This window comes from Alternaria arbusti, assembly GCF_024043155.1.
Source record: "Alternaria arbusti strain BMP 1465 chromosome Unknown scaffold_4, whole genome shotgun sequence".
Lineage (NCBI taxonomy): Eukaryota > Fungi > Ascomycota > Dothideomycetes > Pleosporales > Pleosporaceae > Alternaria > Alternaria arbusti.
In genome coordinates, this window is record NW_026249944.1 from 1,578,864 (window position 1) to 1,596,142 (window position 17,279).

The following is a 17,279-nucleotide window of genomic DNA, read 5'->3' on the forward strand; positions in this document are numbered from 1 at the left end:
TCGTGTACACTGTAAATAAATCATCATGACAAACGCCACGCTATGCACCCAAGCCCAGTACCGTCCAAGATCAGCGCCAATCATGCATCCACTTCTCTCCTTCCCTAAGCGTCCCTTGGAAATTCATCTTCCAACCCAATCGTCACCTTGACATTCATACTACCCAGCTCCTGAATAAGAAGCTTAGCAGCATACGGCATAGTAATCTTGCGAACCGCCTTTTCGCTCTCACAGAGCTTGCAGTAGCCGCTGTAACCCATTTGACCACCTGTCATCATCATTAGCAGAGGTCTTGTAAGGAAAATTCGAATAGTGAAGGGAAGAGAGCGACTTACACTTCTCACAGACATCCACATTATGCGCATCCGAACTAATCATCAACCGCTCAAGCAGTAGCTGACTAGCTCCATACGCAATCAAACAATCACGTTCCATCTCGCCCAGACGCAATCCACCGTCCCTCGCCCTACCCTCCGTAGGCTGTCTTGTGAGGATAGCGCGCGGACCCCTCGCACGCGAATGCATCTTATCCTGCACCATGTGCTTGAGTTTCTGGTAGTAGATCGGGCCGAAAAAGGTGTAGAATTGGTGGGCTTCTCCTGTGATGCCGCTTGTCAGGTAGTCTTTTCCTGTGTAGGAGAAGCCTTTTTCTACGAGGATCTGCGACATGTCTTCCACGGTGGAGCCGCCGAATGCGGTGCCGTATTCTAGTGTGCCGTTTAGAACACCGGCTTTGCCTGAGAGGAGCTCCATCATCTTGCCGACTGTCATACGCGAGGGGAATCCGTGAGGGTTCATGATGATGTCGGGGCAGATGCCTTGGTCGTTGAAGGGCATGTCTTCTTGTTGGACGATGAGTCCTGTTGTTCCTTTTTGACCGTGGCGAGAGGAGAACTTGTCGCCGAGTTCGGGACGTCGTGTTTGGCGCATGAGGAGCTTGATCAGGGTCGTTCCGGCTTCGTTCTCGGTGATGCAGGCTTTGTCGATGTAGCTGCAGTCGGGCATCTTGTACTTGTCGGGCTTGTCTTTGTAGACGTTTGTTGCAGGCCCGGCGGTGTCTTGGGGAATGGATTTCAGAAGATAGGCGTCGCCTGCTTCTATGCGCGCACCAACTTGGGCGATACCGTCTTGTCCGATGGCTTGGTGGCTGGTGTTATCCACATCGAGAGCGCCGGCATTGATACGGTCAGAGGTGCCGTTGGCATAGGTCTTCAGCGGTGTGACATGCTTCTTCAGAACCTGGCAGCGACCGAAGCCACGGTCGCAGGAGGCCTTGTTCAGGATGAGCGCATCCTCAATATCGTATCCGGAGTAGGACATGACAGCGACGGTTGCATTTTGTCCGGCAGGCAGCTTGTCGTATTTGGTGAGCTCAATGGTGCGGGTCTTGACCATGGGCTGCTGTGGATAGACCATCAAGTATAGCAGTGTGTCTATCCTCTTGAACTGGTTGTAGGCGATCGCGCCAATAGCTTGCTTACCCATAGCGCATTGGTAAGTGTTACGAGGCGACTGGTTGTGATGTGGGTATGGGATGAGACCAGCAACGGCGCCCAGTATGGTGAAGGGCTCGATTTCGAGATGTGTAGTGTATTGGTTGATTTCGCTCTCCTTCAAAGCAATGTTCGTGTCGTTCTCTTCGTTGGTATCGAGGTACTCCACCAGACCTCTTGTCAGGAAGTCCTCAAACTCCATGGTGCCCTTGCGAAGCGCCTTGAGGTAGCGCGAGGTAACCTTGGACCGTTGGTTTTCGACAATGATCATCGGCCGGCAGATTCGACCTTCGTCCGTGGCGATGTGAACTTCGCAGTGGTCGTGATCGATGTGAATGCTAGTGAACTCGGAGATTCGTCCCATTCTCCTGAGTTTCCGGAAGCTGTTGAGGAATCGTTTAGGTGTGTCGGTGACTGCGATAGGTGTACCGTTGAGACACACACTATATACACCATCTGCGTGGATCTCCTCTCCAGTCTGGAAACAGATATCTTCGGCACCCAGCATAAACACGATCTTGCGCACTGGATCATCGTCGTCTTCGGTTGTGATATGCGTCATGAGCGCCAGGTTTTTGACCAAACCACAAGCTTCACCTTCAGGCGTATCGGAGGTGCACAGCATGCCAAATTGCGAGGGTTGTAGCGCACGGGGACCAGAGACCTTACGCGTCTTTTCGAACTGCGAACTGATTCTCGTCATCATACCCAGCGCCGCAATATAACTCAGTCTGCTCAAGACGTGAGTCACACCCGCCCTCTCCATCTTGAAACGCTTCAAACTCCAATTTCCAGTCGCAATGGCGCGCTCGACACCCATGGTGATATGGTTCTTGTGTACGCTGAAGTGCGAGAAGGCGTCAAATTCTTGCGCTCGGACGGGTTTCTTCAGTACTTTGTCGATGCTCAACTTGAAGTCGTGGTTGAAGCGCTTGAAGTGATCTTCGAATAAGAGTGACAGCATCTGTCCAGACAACTCGAGACGCTTGTTTCCGACATAGTCGCGATCGTCTACAAGCTTCGGGTCTTGCATGGCCATCAGAACTCGACGTGCCATGAGGGCCACGTATAGTGCCTTTGGTCGGTAGTTCGTGCCTTCGACTGGGACGTGGGGAAGGACAACGTTGGACAAACACTCGATAGCCTCTAAGTGATAGTTCCGACTGCGCGAGGTACCGAGCGGCTTCTTCACTAGTCGTACGCGGTGGCCGATATACTCAAGTGCTCGCTCCTGAGTGTGTATGCCTTCCTTTGCGCACGCCTCGAAATTGGCAGCGAAGTTATCTTGGTACGCGGTGTCCTCGCCGGCTATCAAGAGTATGATCTCCTTGTCGGAGTGTACACCCAGTGCCTTCATTACGAAGACAATCGGGATTTCTTCGGAAAGCGTGTTGTGGCGGAGGTACATGAGACCCTTCTTCTGAATAACGTACGTCTTGGTACGCCTCTCGTGTGTAGAACTCGTGACGCTGGCTTGCATGATGCCTTTGGCACTCTCAACAATGACACGATTCTTGTTCAGCTGCTCTTGAACCAGGATGACCTTCTCTTGTCCTCGGGTGATGAAGTAGCCTCCTGGGTCTAGCGGACACTCGTCCATGACTGCCATTTCGCGATCGTTCTTCCCTGCAAGCACGCACTTGTTGCTTTTCAGCATTATAGGCATACGCCCAATCTTGATACCCGTCCGCTTGACCTTTGAGTTCCCACGGGTATATATGATGTCCACTACTATCGGCGCCGCGTATGTCATGTCGCGCAATCGGCACTCGTTGGGTGTAATGGTACTGCGGTGGTGGTCGAGGTCATCTTCTTCCTGTCGATTTGGGGAAAGGACGCGAATGTCTGTGTACTCGAGAAGGAACTTGGGGTCGGTATCGCTGCGGACGAAACGGTTGGCCTTGAGGATTTTCTTGAGTTCCACATCGACGAAGTGGTTGTATGAGTCGACATGCTGCTTGACCAGTCCCTTGGTCTTCAGAAAGGCCGGTAGAAGATTCCACTTATCGCGCGCAGTATTGATCGGATCGGTCAGACTCTTTCCGTAGTAGAAGGGCTCGAGGAGGGCGGCAAACTCGTCTTTGGCGTGGGTAAGCGGCGCTTTTCGTTTTCGCGTCGCCTCTGCCGATGTGGAAGCGTTGGGATTGAGGTCAGTCGCGTCGTCGCCTGCTGTCGTATGAGGCTTTGCGCCTACAGCGTCCACGTCCATAGCATCGTCAACTTTCTGTACTGCGGGAGCAGCAGTCGCAGCATTCGCCTTCGCGGCCCCGCGCGGGGCAGCTTCGGGCTTCGCGACTTCCTAAAGTCAAATTAGTCCCTGGTCGCTACGATCATGCGAGACTTCTCACCTTCTTGCCCACCATTTTGTGCGACAGTAGAGCAGTCGGCGAAGGTTGAGGCGGCGGGTGAGTAGGTTAGTTCGACCGACCAGCTGCAGCAAACATTTGGCGTTCGGCGAGTCAGAAGTGAGAATTAATACTGACCAATCGGTAATCCGCAATAGTCTCAGCATCCGTCTGGGTGGGTGACCAACAATACAGACACCCAGACTCGCGCGAGCGAAACTTGGAAAAAGAGAACGCGCTTACAACTTACACAAGCATCACGAAGGTCTCAACTTAGCTTCCGTTGTCGGTATAAAGTGTCTCGGGAGTCACTGAATCATCACAGGTAAAGCACAAGTTATCTGCAGACAACGTTCAAGCATTTAGTGATCAGGACTCGGTTGCTACCAATGCTATGCCATTCAACGCCCGCTATGCCACCAGAAAGCTATCTTCCAAGATCCAGATGCAAGCCAAATCGAAACTATCATCTCAAGTCTCCAAGAAACCTCATGCCAAGGAGCCACCAGCCGTGAATCACCAGTCGTAGTCTGCAAGATCGTCACCCAGCGAACGCCGGTACTAGAAGGCATCGCTGACATCCGCCTCCCCGTTTATGCTTCGTAGTGAACCCTCTGCAAGATCAACCCTCAGCTGAGCCGTATCCGCCTCGCGTTCAAGACTGTCCCACTCCCTGAGTTTCTGCCTCTTCGCATCTTCCTTCTTATCGATCATCTCTCTCAACTTCTGCGCCTCGGCTTCAAGCTTCAGGATCTTGCTCTTGTCGTACAACTCGGGTGCTCTTTGGCCACCAGGGATCTCCTTGGGGAGGTCGGAGAGATGGTCTCGGAAGCGCATCGTACGGGGGTAGGTTGTAGCGGTAGAGTTGTTAGATCCGCGGAATGAGGGAGCAAAGGGTGCTGCTCCACTGGGTCCGCTGCTGGAACCACGTGGGCCGGATGGCGCACCACCGTAGTAGCCTCCTCCTCGTGGTCCTGCGCCCCAAGATCCTCGTCGTGAGGATGGGCCTGAAAAGTCTCCTCGTCCTTCGTATCCCCCAAAGCCACCGCGGCCACCACCACGCGGTCGTGTTGGCGCTGCTAGAACAGGGTTATTGCCCCGGGGAAAGGAGGGGGCCTGTGGTGTCAAGCTCGAAGGTCCAACTGGAGGGGATATCGCAGGGGAGGGATAGCTCCTGCTGGAAGGTCCTGTTGGTGGAGCTCTGGCAAAGTTGCTGTCGCCATTGCGGTACGAAGACGACGATGGTCCAGTAGGAGGCGCGAAGTCTCTATCTCCGCGCGGTCCTGTCGGAGGACTGTCGCGTCGACGTGGAGGCGATCGCTCTCGCTCGCGACTGTAGTCTCGTCCTCTATCGGGGAGACGCTCACGGAAAGGCGATCGTGGTGCTGAGGCGGGCTCTCTGACTGGTCGGTCTTCTACCAGGGCAGCCCGACTGGGGTGGATGGGTGGTGGGGAAGAGCGGCGGGACGTCGCTGCGGAGTCCCTACCCGACGCATCGTTCGAAGCATATGCTGGCCGCGCTGGCGAAGGAGACCTGCGACTCCTCCATGTATCCGCAGTGTAAGGGTCGGGACGCTCGCGTCTTGGAGAGGGTGAGCGGCGTCGGTAGTCGCGCGTGTCACGAGTGTCGCGGGCCGGAGAGTATCTGCGGGGAGGGCTTCATATAAGGTCAGCAAATGGCATGGCGCGAGGGGATACTGAAAGCATACCTATTCACCCGGGAGCGCGGCTCTTCGTACCGGCTCGGACGAACAGGCGAGCGTATACCCCGGCTCCTAGCTGGGGAGACATCGCGCTCTCTTGGTGGTGGAGACCTTTCGCGTGGTCGCGGGGAGCGAGTATACGAGTCGTACTGATCGCGGTCCCGTCGCGGCAGCGGTGACCTTGCCCTGTAGTCATCACGTCTAGGCTCATCTCGTCGCGGCGAAAATGCTCGGCGAGGCGGTGATCGAGGGCGTGCCCTCCAGTTGTCGTCGCGACGTGGGCTCCGGGATCTTCTCCGGAAACCAGGCGATCGACTGCGCGGACGCGATGAACGGCCACCAGGAACATATGTATCTGCCGAAGCTATACCGCGACGGATGGGCGAGGCGCGACGAGGAGGAGGCGAGGCGCGGCGGGGAGGAGGTGAACGGGCTCGGTAGCTGTCTCCGCGTGGAGAGCGTGGGCGAGGGCCAGGAGAACGCGGACGGTATGTGTTGGAGTACCTGTCGTCTCTATGGCGATGTTAGTAGATGCGCCCATAGTAGATGCCGCATGCCTGGGAACATGTTTGCGCATCGGAGCCTAGGCGGCCCTTGGTTTGGAGTCGACAAACCTTCGGTCTCCTCGATCTCGCTCACGATCCCTGTCCATTTCTGCGGCGAGGGTGATGTGCTGTGCCTATCGCAGGTAAACAATACTAAGTGATGTGGTCGTAGCGATTAGTCCGGGTTGATAGCTAACGACTGCGCTTGCTGGGCGGTGGTGGCTGGTCGTGTGTTGGGTCGCAAAAAGAGAAGTTCAGAGCCAAGCCTCCAGCGACTGGACGCGTTCGTAGGTCACGTGCGGGGGAGGCGTGCGAGCACTGGCCGTGGGTCAGTCACATTGCAAACAGCCAACCGTTTGATTCACATTCAACTTGGTCGCCGGATGTGCAATCGGGCAGCCGAGAGAGGGTACTGTGTGCGTGTGCGCGGTAGATCCAGAATTCCGTAGATAGCACTTCAGACAGCATCTGGTGTCTTCCCCCCTGCGCTCCTGACATCGCTACATCTTTTCGGTGCCCTCCAAATGGAAGCCTCAATCTACTCCTCAGTAGCCAAGACATTGTGTGTCTGTCGTCCCAGTCTGATGGTACCACCCCTTGACTCACGTTTTCAGCTATTGTCTTTCACATCCTTTGTCCTGCATGTCGCATCCGTCAAGCCTTTCGTCGACACGAGACGTACCGCCCCCTCCATAGTCAGCATACAATTCTTCCGTCATTCTTGTCCTTGGAAGTGAGAAATTCTTCATCTTGATTATGTTCAACTGCGGTCAACCTTGGCTGCCGCATGTAACGCCGTATCCCAATGCTGAATGTGCCGAAGCCCTACTGACCATTAACATCCGTGACGCCGGCTCCCTGACAGAGCTCTTGAAAAATGCAATCCGTAATCTTTTGTACAAAACACATGTCCTTTGCGGACTCTTGACCAACAGACCTAGCGCCTGGTCTTTCGCTCGTCCTCCCGCTTCGCGCGCTTCCTGCTCTCCTGGTTGATCATGTCCGCCAAATCATCTTGATCGATACTCTGCCATTGGCCTTGCGCTTCGGCTCTTTGCCTTGACTCGTACTCTTTCTTCAGTGCGTCCTTATCGAGCTTGTCACTATCTGCCAACTGGTCGACATCAACCGACACGTCGATGTCTCCAGCCTTACGCTTCCTTTGTGCGTGTCCAAGTGCGTCGCGCCTAGCCGCATCCAGGTCATAAGCGTGCTCTCCGCCAAAGAAACCAGTCGCCGAGATGTTCTTCTCAGGAAGCACTGTACCGGCGCTGCGGGGTACACCCGGCTCTTCAGTCTCGATTCCTTTCCGCTGCTTCCGGAGCTGGAACTCTCCACCGATGCTCTCTGCTCCTCCAATCTCGGATGGCATGGCAGATGCTGTTGTCATCGATGTCTGGATGCCGCTCGCGTCTTCGTCGCCTCCCTCCTCGTCATCTTCGTCTTCCTCCTCTTCTTCGTCGCTCTCCTCGTCTTCACTTTCGCCCTCAGCTCGTAGTGCTCCCCAGATACCACGCTCTACAGGCTCGCCGACATGAGTAGGCTGTTGTTGCTCTTCCAGTATGGCTGTTCCATACAAATCGCCTCCAAATTGTGGCTTGCCAGCGTCGTCGATTGGGGGTTTACCCCACTGGCCGGGCTGGAAGCCCCAGGAGGAACCAGGAGGGATTGGAGCGTTTACACCAGGGACGCGCATGTTCGGGTAGGATGGGGGAGGACCGAAGCGCTGCATGTTGATGAGCCAAGGGGGCGGATGGCCTGGCATCATTCCGAGAGCCTCGCGGAGCTCCTCGCTCAGCTCGCCGGGCTTGAGATTCACGAGATTGGTCTCGAACTCCTTGCCCTCGTAGTAGACCTCGCCGTACCGCGTCAACTCTGGCTTCGTCTGTCGCCTGAAGAAGGCATCGTATAGTTTTGCATAGTCGATGTCGAGCTTGCCGAGCTTTCCTTGGACGCGCTCTCGCTGCTTTTGCCTCATCGTCATGTCTGCTTGCTTTTCCAGTACTGCATCACGCATCTCTGCGATACCAGTTTCCTGGATGAACTTGGGTAGGGCGAACGGAGGTTTCTCGATACCGCGTTTCGATGAAAGGTACTCGCGCTTGAGTGACCAGTGGGTCGGGACGGGAATGACGTTCTTCGCCCCCTTGATGGAGATGAGCAGCTGTGGATTTGAGGATGACACATCCGTCCACTCAACCAACTCAGGCCGGGGGACCAGTGATTTCAGTTGCGCAACCGACAACTTGTTCATTTGCTTCCGCTGCTTCTTGGAGAGCTTGGGCTTGCCATCGTCCTCGTCCTCGCTGGGGATGTCGTCGTCGGAGAAATAGATGTCTGGCTTCTCCTCGTCCTTGGTCGCCGCTTCCTCCTCGGTCGGCTCCCTGAATTTCTCGAAGACGCTCTTGTATTCCTCAAACACGGGGTCGTCGAGGTCGTACTGGTTCGCGATATCGTCAACGGTGAGAAGGTTCGCGGGCTTGACCGCCTGTGCTTCGTTATTGCTGTCGCTTTCGGGTGCGGGAGATTCGCTCTCACGCGCAGAGTCAGCGGCCTCGGACGGTGTCTCCTGTATGGCTGTTAGTACAATGTATTGCGATGCGCAATGCGATGCGCGTGGTTTGCTTACAGAACGCTGTTGCTTCTTCTTCGCCCGGCGATAGGCGTTCTTGTTCACCTGCTTCTTGCCCTTTGCGACTGCGCCTGACATGGCGGCGGTGATTGCGCGGTGCGTCACTGGAACTCGTGATGTTTGATGATATGCGCGGCCCGGTCCGTGTATACAATCGCGCGATGTGGGTGGGTGCAAAGGGTGATGCGCGACAGGTCGAAGTCGAGGTGGAAGTTGCTGAGCTCGCGCCGAAAGATTGAGAGCCTGTCTTGGCGCTAACGGGGTCGCCCCAACCCAGCCCTAGCAGTTGTATTCACCCACGCCGGAACTTCAGCGGCAATTTTCAAACAACATCAAACAAGCTCACAATATTTGTGTTATCAAGATGTGCATGGTTCATCACTCTTGGTCTGCTATATCAAACATGACCCACGCGCTGCTTCATACAGCTCCAGGGCTGCTACACTATGACTGATCATCATCCTTGAAGATGTGTCCCCAGAATCCGCGGAAGTGCTTCTTCTGCCCAATCTCATTCATATCCTTGATCTCCTTAGGCGTCAGCTTGAACGTGTTCGCCCTCAAGTAATCACTCAGCCTCTGCTCCTTTCCACTCGTCGTAATTGGCACAATATCCTGGTCCATGCACCACCTAAGGTAGATCTCGTTCTCGCCCACAGCATACTTCTTCGTCAGTGCTCCCACGTAGTCGTCCAGAGGACCGGGCTTGGCTTTGGTGGCAGGAGTGAGAGGCGCATACGCGACGGTGGCAATGTTGTTCTGCTTGTGGAATTCGAGGAGTTCTGGCCTTTGCAGGTAGGGGTGGAGCTCGATCTGGTTGCATACTGGCTTGACTTTCGCGGTCTTCAGGATGGCGGCGAGATGGTTAGGGAGATAGTTGGAGACGCCGATGGACTTTGCGAGGCCGGATGCTTGAACGGCTTCCATGTCAGCCCATGCCTTCTGGAGGTCTTCGTCTGAGCCTGCAAACCACGGCTGGTGGATGAGGTACCTATGCTCGTCAGAATATAGATTGTTGATGCAGATTTTAGAGACATACAGGTCAACATAGTCCAGTTGCAACTTCTCCAGACTCGTCTTGATAGCTCCCGCAATATTTTTGATGTTGTCGTTGTTGACTTTGGTAGTAACGTATAGCTTCTCACGCGGGATGCCACTCTCCTTGATCGCGGTGCCCAACTCGGTCTCGGTCTTGTAGACTGCCAGTTATCAGCAAGGTTCTCAGACCCGTTAATGTGCAACGACTAGCATACCCTCGGCGCCATCAAGATGCGTGTATCCTAGCTTGGTCGCAATCTTGACAGAATCAATGATAGCCTGGTCGATCTTGCTTTCCTCGCCAGTCTTGAACCAGGCAGTACCAGTACCGTAGCCTAGCATTGGCATCGAAGTACCATCGTTGAGCTTCAACTTGGGAATGGTGATGTCGAGGTTGGCCATTGTTGCGAATGCTTTTGCTGGTGGTAGAAAGGGTATTCTGATGTGGTGAGACGAGATCCGATTGGATTTAAGCTGGTGTCGGGCGGGACAACTTATGCTTCGAGCGCAACTGAGCATCAACTGAGAAGGAGTGTGATGGTGGTCAAGTCCTACTGTGTTACGTGATTACCAGGATGCCGCGCGTGTCTCAATGCCGAAGGTGGGGTGATGCTGACAAGCGACGTCACCGCGAGCGCCTGCCCTAAATCCCGATAGAATACATTTCATTGCACCATTTCGAAACTTAGAGCTTTATCGCTACTGTACTAGGACAGCTATTTAGAAATTACTAAGCTGTTTAACATGCGCCGAGCTGCTGCTTCTAGGATTGTGTTCCTGCATGTCCGACGCGCCGTCTTGACTGGTCGCCCAAGCTACTGTTGGCTAGCCTGATGAAAGCACTAAAGGATATGATACGAACTTTAGAGAAGTAATGAAATGCCTTGCGATTACAGCAGTATGATGCATCGCGAGATGTTGAGAACATCGTCGTATCTACTGTGCTTGTACCAAGTTCTACAACCTCCAGGTCTGCGGCTCCCTTCTTAATGAAATATGAATACAAGTCGCCCGAGATGGCACACTATCAAGATGACTGAATATCAATATGGCCGCCCGTACAACCAAACGCCTCCTACTAGCCTTTACGTCTGTGCCAAGAAGATCAAACCCATCCGCATTACAGCGTGACGCTGGATCGCTGACGTGGTTGCAACCCACCGTCAAGACCGAAATGCTATTTTGTCTTCTCATGGTACGTCGTCTTCTCGTGCTGTGTCGACACGCGTTGCAGTGAAACGACTAAGTACTGTTAGCAACTGTCGCAGCGAAATGTTGATACCTATTGTACTCACCGAAGTCCTCGAGGTTCCTCTGCTTCTGCTTCCTCTTGAGAAGCTTTCCATGCATGAGATTGTCAAAGCCTTGACTACCCTGTAAAATATAATACACTCCCGCCATGATGCAGAAGATGCCGAACGAGAAAGCCCACACGCGGACCACAGCAACGATGTTTGTTCTTCCTCCTACAAACCAGCCAAAGATGGTGAAGCATGTAGCGAGGATGTCGACGACTAGGATCGCGCCAGCTAGCTGCCATGAAGGGATGGATGACCAGAATGGACCATTGGCGCGGGTGATGAAGATGAGCCAATTCTCAGTCAGGGTGATCTCGAGGAAGAGAATGGGGTCACGCTGGCCATGATTCTGGACAATGCCACCTTCGACGCCCTGTTGCTCGCCTGTGAGGTAAGGCAGCATTGTTGTCATCGTGATCCAAGTGCCTACAGCGAGGATGACGCCAAGGAGGATCGACATTCCCCATAGTTTGGGGAGATTCCATTTGACCGGAGTACGGCTATATGGCGCGTTATCGTAGGCGATAGCCAGCGTCGCTGCCTTCTGGTTAGCCCATGCACGAAGCACGCATAAGGCAAGACTTACCAATGTCAGCAAAGATTGCGATGAACACTACTAGTTGTAGGTTCAGACTTTCGTTGAGGATAGCGATCCAGAGACCCAGAAATATCTCGAGATGTAGTGATAAAGCGATACGGTAAACGACGTAAGCATACATGCGATGGAAGATCTGGCGCGAGGTCTTCAGCGCGTCGATGATTGCAGAGAGACCAGGGGCGAGGAACACAATGTCGGCAGCAGAGCAGGCGGCGTCAGAAGCGCCTTGCACGGCAATGCCAGTATCTGCCTTCTTCAACGACGGCGCATCGTTCACGCCATCGCCAGTCATCGCGACGAGGTATCCTCTCTGCTGCAGAATCTCTACAACGTTGTATTTGTGCTGTGGGAACACTTCTGCAAAGCCATCTGCACCTTCAACGAAGTCATAGAACTCTGAGCCAGGCATTTCGCCGCCGCCGCTCAGACCGAGCTTCTCAGCATCGAAGATGTTTGTGCCTATGTCTAAAGTCAGCCAAGGTTTACGCGTCGAGATAGTTCTATCCTTACCTAGGCCGAGCTGACGCGACGTCTCTCGCGCGATGCCAACAGCGTCACCAGTCAGCATCTTGATGGAAAGGCCCAGTGACTTCGCTTCGTTGATAGTACGATACGTGTCGTGACGCGGAGGATCTGAGCATGGCATAATGCCCAAAATTTCCCAGCGCTCATCTTCGCGCTTGCGAGCAACACCAAGCGAGCGAAAGCCGCGCGTAGCAAACTCCGCGACCTTGTTCTTGTACGAGTCTACGACATGCTCTGGAAGTTCACCGTCTTCCTCAACGGTCCGAAGCACGAAAAGTGGAGCGCCCTTGACGCATGTTATGCGCTCGCCTTGGGGTGACTCGACGACTGCCTGAACTTTCTTGGATACTGGGTCGAATGGATGAAATCTGATGGCTTTGTACTTGCTGAGCACATATTTGGCACGCGGATAGTGGCGTAGAGATTTGAGGAATGCCTTGTCGATGGCATCAATACCTTTCTTCTTCCTCGATGCGGCCAAGCAGGCAGTAAGCATCAAATCCTCTGGATCCACCCCTGGAACAGTATATGGCTCAGCTAAGGAGAGCTTGTTCTTTGTCAACGTTCCAGTTTTGTCAGAGCACAGGATCTCAACGCCAGCAAGCGATTCGATGGCGGAGAGCTTCTGCACGATGGCTTGCTTCTTGGCTAGGTACGCTGCACCGACTGCCATAGTCGTCGTTACAACAGCAGGAAGGCCGACAGGCACTCCGACGATCGTTATGGCGAGTGTGAACCGGAGGATAGTGACGATGTCGTTGGATCGATAGAAAGAGCTAATCCAGACAACCAACAATGATACGATGACCAAAACCAAAAGAATCGTTCCAATGCCGTGTAGTACCTGGGTGAAGTGACCAGGCCCGCTGGAAGCGCTTGCAACGAGCGATGCTGCACGCCCAACGAACGTCGAATCGCCGGTAGCTGTAATCACAACGAAAGCCTCGCCGCGCTTGACTGCAGAAGATGCGTAGCACGTATCTCCTCGGTGCTTGTCGACAGCCAATGATTCTCCAGTGATCGAAGATTGATCAACCTGCACGAACGCATTCTCCGTAACGATGCGCCCATCAGCTGGAACGATGACGCCCTCCTCGACTTGCAGAATGTCGCCAGGCACCACGTCAGATGCTTCAATCTCAATCAAAGTGCCGTCGCGTAATACAGTAGCCTTGAGGGCCAGCGTCTTCTTCAGTTCTTCCACGATGGAGCCAGCCTGGTACTCTTGGATGAAGCCTACACTCGCGTTCAGGAGGAGCAAGCCGCAGATGACACCAAAGTCGACCCAGTCCTGGAGTCCTGCAGCGAGAATGGCAGCCGCTTCCATGACAAATTGGATTGGTCCGACAAAGAACATCAGAAATTTGACCCAGTTGTTCGTTGACTCCTCTGCATATGGTGAGCAAGTGCTGATGGTGAGAAAGAAGAATAAGTACCTTTCATTTTGTTTTCGCCGAATTTCTTCCGCCGTATGAGTACCTCTGCGGACGTCAAGCCAATGCGCGTGTCAGTCTGTAGAAGTTCTTCTGGGATGAGGCGTGCGCCGCCTGGTTGTTGCGCTTCTTCCTCTTCGTAGTCGGCGTTTTCGCCATCTTGTGACTCTAGATCTTCGATGAGCTGATCTATGTCCTCATCCTCTTCTTCATCGTCCAACTCAATGTCATCCATGTGAACGTTCTTTTCCTGGAAATGGTACTTGTCGTATGTTTGGCCATTTGATGGATATATGCCGTCGCGATCCGGCGACGTACCGGCTGGCGACTGCATTTAGTCAGCTCTGATTAGACAACTGGTAGGTCAAGCCTAGTAGTGTTGGGGCTCTATGACAACTTACCTCGGACATCTTGATGTAATGCTAGTCGCTAATAATGTCAAACACTGTATGTAGTTTGCTGTTTGTATGATACAAGCGGCCAAGAAATATTTGTCGGTTACGCGAAGCGACTAGCTATGTTGCGAGTGCATCTGCGTCGATGTTGAGTGAAGTGTGGGCCAATGCGCTTTCATCCGTGGAAAGGGCTCCTCTGAGGCATCGTTGCGCGGGAAAGACTTCAGAGCGCAGAAAAACAACCCTGAGCCTGAACACCACGCGGGGTGCGTTAACAAACACAGTCGCGATCGCGCAACGCGACGTTTGTCGTCGGAGGGGCCTGCAGGAACGACCGAGGTGGGTTGGAACGACTCTGACCGGAATGTTGTGAGAACCCCACGGGTTGATGAGGCCACAAGGACGCGCATGATCAGCCTAGCCTGTTTTGAAGTTAAAGGGTCACGTCGAGAACCAGCCGCCAAGATAAGGTGGCCAGCTTGCGGGATCGCTGGGATTGTGAGCTGCGGCGGCCTGCTCCAGGGCTTAAGATTATTAGCTCGGCCCTTGGGGTTTAGTGCATTTGGCATCGCAATCTGTTTGGTATGTAGTCTGCGTGTCTATATTGCGTTAGTATGAGCAAAAGACACCAGACCATAATTTCATCTTCTAGAAACCGCAACGTATACGACCCTCATCGTGTGACTTGTTTTCATGATGTTCTGCTCGAGGACTCGTGGTGGTGTATTGCGCGATAAACTTCCGTGAGTAGAATCCTAAGCCCGCGCCTAGCATGGCCATCCCATGTCACCAATTCAAATCGACCAAATATTGTCACGGATCATCTTCGACATGACGTAGCGCGTATTCCTGTCAGCTTACCGATGACACACGAGCCTCGCAAGACGATCTATTGCGACTCTTCTAAGAGGCTGGACATGGCAGAACGGAACACGAGGATTATATGGATGAGCTGTTCATCAAGACTAAGCTTGACAAGGGCGCTGCGACGCACAGGTCATCCTCAATCTGAGTGGCGCATAGTGAAGTTGAGTTCTTCAATCCGTTGACTCGACGCCATAAAGGGCTCCAAAAACTAGATACGATGAACTTCGTGAAATTGGGTCGGCGGCAGCGCCAAGTTTGACTCGACCCATATCGAGTCCTACGCATCCGTCAAGCATTTGCTTGCCGCAAATATTCTATCCCGAATTTCATGTCAGTGAAGGTCTGGCTAGAAGTGTAAGAAAGTCTTGCCACTACAGCAGCCCATCGCGATGTGTGTGTCTGTAAGACCCGGTTTACTGCTTCTGGCGGGATGTCCCTATCCCGTCTGCGTGGAGAGCTTGCACAACAGTCTCTTCCAGCAGGCAGATAAGTAGTATAGGACAGAAATTGAGTCTGCCCTCATGAGAGATTGACCGCGCGCTGAACTCGTAAGGCTGACGCGTAAGATCCCTGAGCAATTGCTGTGCTTTTGGGGAGATCTGAGCAAATATTTTGTAGGATTCCGGTAAACGCACCGTGGACCCAGTTGCCGTGACGTTTCTTTTTCTTCATCTGGAACAGTATTGCTGGTGCACGGTGCACCAACGTGGTTCCAAGGTCGCCTCCGTCCGCCTCAACGCTACCCATAGCGTGATCGGACCTTCTGAAGCCCTTCCGTCAACACAGCGACTTGAGTAGGGCTCGAAGGACTGTCACACTAGACGTCTCCCGCCGCACATCATTCGAGAAGCGTTCTTCTCATATACTTGTAACGCATACGTGCATTCCTAAACTCAATTTCCTCGCGGCCTCCTGAAGCAGATCGGCTTACCTCGCTCCCTCTCTCTGGATCGACCGTTCGCGCCTGATGCAACCCTACACTGCCTGCGGAATGCGCGTAGATAAGGGAAGAGAACGCGAAGTGTCGTCCACCTGAGCGTGGCCGAACCGCGGGATGCCAGCTCGTCTGCTACGCGCCGCTGGGACATAGTAGAGCTGCGCATAACACCGCTTCTGCTGAGTCTGCTAGGCTGTCCGTTCCACAGATACAGACGGAGAGGTCGATGATCGATGGATAGAGAGACGCGCTGGATTACTGGCTCAATATCGGCGTTGGCTCCTGGCTGACAAGAACTACCCATGTAGGAACGAGGGAGGTCGGTCGCGTCGATTTGGTGCAGACTCTGACAAGCAGCTCGACGTCTGGACAACCGGAGATTGTGCCCATGTTGCGCGTCCTCCAAGCCCTGCCGAGTATATCTCTTTACCACGAACGTTATCTAGCATTGCAGCCAAGACACCGAAGATGAATGGCAAGTTGGCTGAGGACGCGTCCGAAGTTTGGTGGGGTGAGGCCCGTGCGCGGCCCGAAGACACTTCCACTTCCACTTCAAACTTCGCCCGTCTCCACGAAGTTTGTATCTTCATCATCCCTACAACTCTCGCTTGGGGTATGACGCTGTCGGATTCTCACGACCGAAAGCTCTTTCTGGAATTCTTTGCGGCCATCCACTTCGCTAGCACTTATCGCTGCCCCTCCATAGACCTGCTCTTGCTTTCTTGTTCGTTTGGTGTTGTGGAAAAGAGATCGGCTCGCAGCAGCATTTCCAGCGACGGCAATGGGTATCTTTCTACTCCTGCATACTTGAGGTGCTCGCCTGAGTCCTGGTATTATGGTAGGCTATCTGCCATCTTGAGAGGTATCCGTAAGACAAAAAGAGTTGGGATCCAGTGATTGCCAGGTAGGCGGCGGATATCGCACCATCTGTATCGACATACCAGGATACGACGACTGGACATGCAATATGATGGACCGACGGCGAAAGTGTGATACAGTCGGTTCGGGGTTGCCTCAGGTCCCATTGAGGCGTCATGCTCCCCCTTTTCCAAGCCCTTTGTCCGCAACCTGCATCGAGAGGACAAACATCGTCTCGTTGTGTTCGGTGCCCATGCTAGCTTCGTGGGCGCATCGGGTGTCGTCCAGCGTCTGGTATAGCTGTCGCGTGGGGAGGGTAGTTGGGTCTTCTGCCGGTCGATGAGCGTCGGAGGAGGCTGCCACTGCCGTCAGCACATCAGGTCTGGCGTCGTCGAGTGTCATTAAAAGGGCGCTCCACTGGAAGGCGTGGTAGTGCACCTAAGATCGCTATAGGAGGCATGTCCGTCGGCAAGCTGTAGTCTGGTCAGCACGACTGGTCGCTCTACCACGAGAAACAGGGTGATGCACTTATCAGAGGCGCCGTCGATGTCTCCTTCAGCCAATGCTCTGCTGTGGATGGTCAAGTCTCAGGGACCCTTGCTGTGAGGGATG

At 53.8% G+C, this 17,279-nt stretch overlaps 5 protein-coding genes across 5 annotated transcripts; all 5 read right to left on the bottom strand.

Annotated features, from left to right (window-relative positions):
* Nucleotides 1–104: 104 nt before the first annotated feature.
* RPC2 (DNA-directed RNA polymerase III subunit) lies at nucleotides 105–3,856 on the bottom strand (the record flags this gene model as incomplete). The annotated part of the gene is made up of 3 exons (XM_051444725.1): nucleotides 105–268; nucleotides 336–3,792; nucleotides 3,842–3,856. The coding sequence occupies 3 exons, from the start codon at nucleotides 3,854–3,856 to the stop codon at nucleotides 105–107; spliced, it is 3,636 nt and encodes a 1,211-aa protein (XP_051304350.1).
* A 543-nt stretch (nucleotides 3,857–4,399) lies between these two features.
* On the bottom strand, nucleotides 4,400–5,387 carry J4E86_004182 (uncharacterized protein; the record flags this gene model as incomplete). The annotated part of the gene is made up of 2 exons (XM_051444726.1): nucleotides 4,400–5,270; nucleotides 5,326–5,387. The coding sequence occupies 2 exons, from the start codon at nucleotides 5,385–5,387 to the stop codon at nucleotides 4,400–4,402; spliced, it is 933 nt and encodes a 310-aa protein (XP_051304351.1).
* A 1,636-nt stretch (nucleotides 5,388–7,023) lies between these two features.
* On the bottom strand, nucleotides 7,024–8,796 carry J4E86_004183 (uncharacterized protein; the record flags this gene model as incomplete). Its single annotated transcript, XM_051444727.1, has 2 exons — nucleotides 7,024–8,655; nucleotides 8,716–8,796. 2 exons carry the CDS (start codon nucleotides 8,794–8,796, stop codon nucleotides 7,024–7,026), a joined length of 1,713 nt encoding a protein of 570 aa, XP_051304352.1.
* A 366-nt stretch (nucleotides 8,797–9,162) lies between these two features.
* Nucleotides 9,163–10,158, bottom strand: J4E86_004184 (uncharacterized protein; the record flags this gene model as incomplete). The annotated part of the gene is made up of 3 exons (XM_051444728.1): nucleotides 9,163–9,709; nucleotides 9,758–9,917; nucleotides 9,972–10,158. The coding sequence occupies 3 exons, from the start codon at nucleotides 10,156–10,158 to the stop codon at nucleotides 9,163–9,165; spliced, it is 894 nt and encodes a 297-aa protein (XP_051304353.1).
* A 775-nt stretch (nucleotides 10,159–10,933) lies between these two features.
* On the bottom strand, nucleotides 10,934–14,020 carry PMA1 (plasma membrane H+-ATPase; the record flags this gene model as incomplete). The annotated part of the gene is made up of 6 exons (XM_051444729.1): nucleotides 10,934–10,998; nucleotides 11,052–11,591; nucleotides 11,641–12,111; nucleotides 12,163–13,566; nucleotides 13,614–13,938; nucleotides 14,012–14,020. 6 exons carry the CDS (start codon nucleotides 14,018–14,020, stop codon nucleotides 10,934–10,936), a joined length of 2,814 nt encoding a protein of 937 aa, XP_051304354.1.
* Between the last annotated feature and the right edge of the window lie 3,259 nt (nucleotides 14,021–17,279).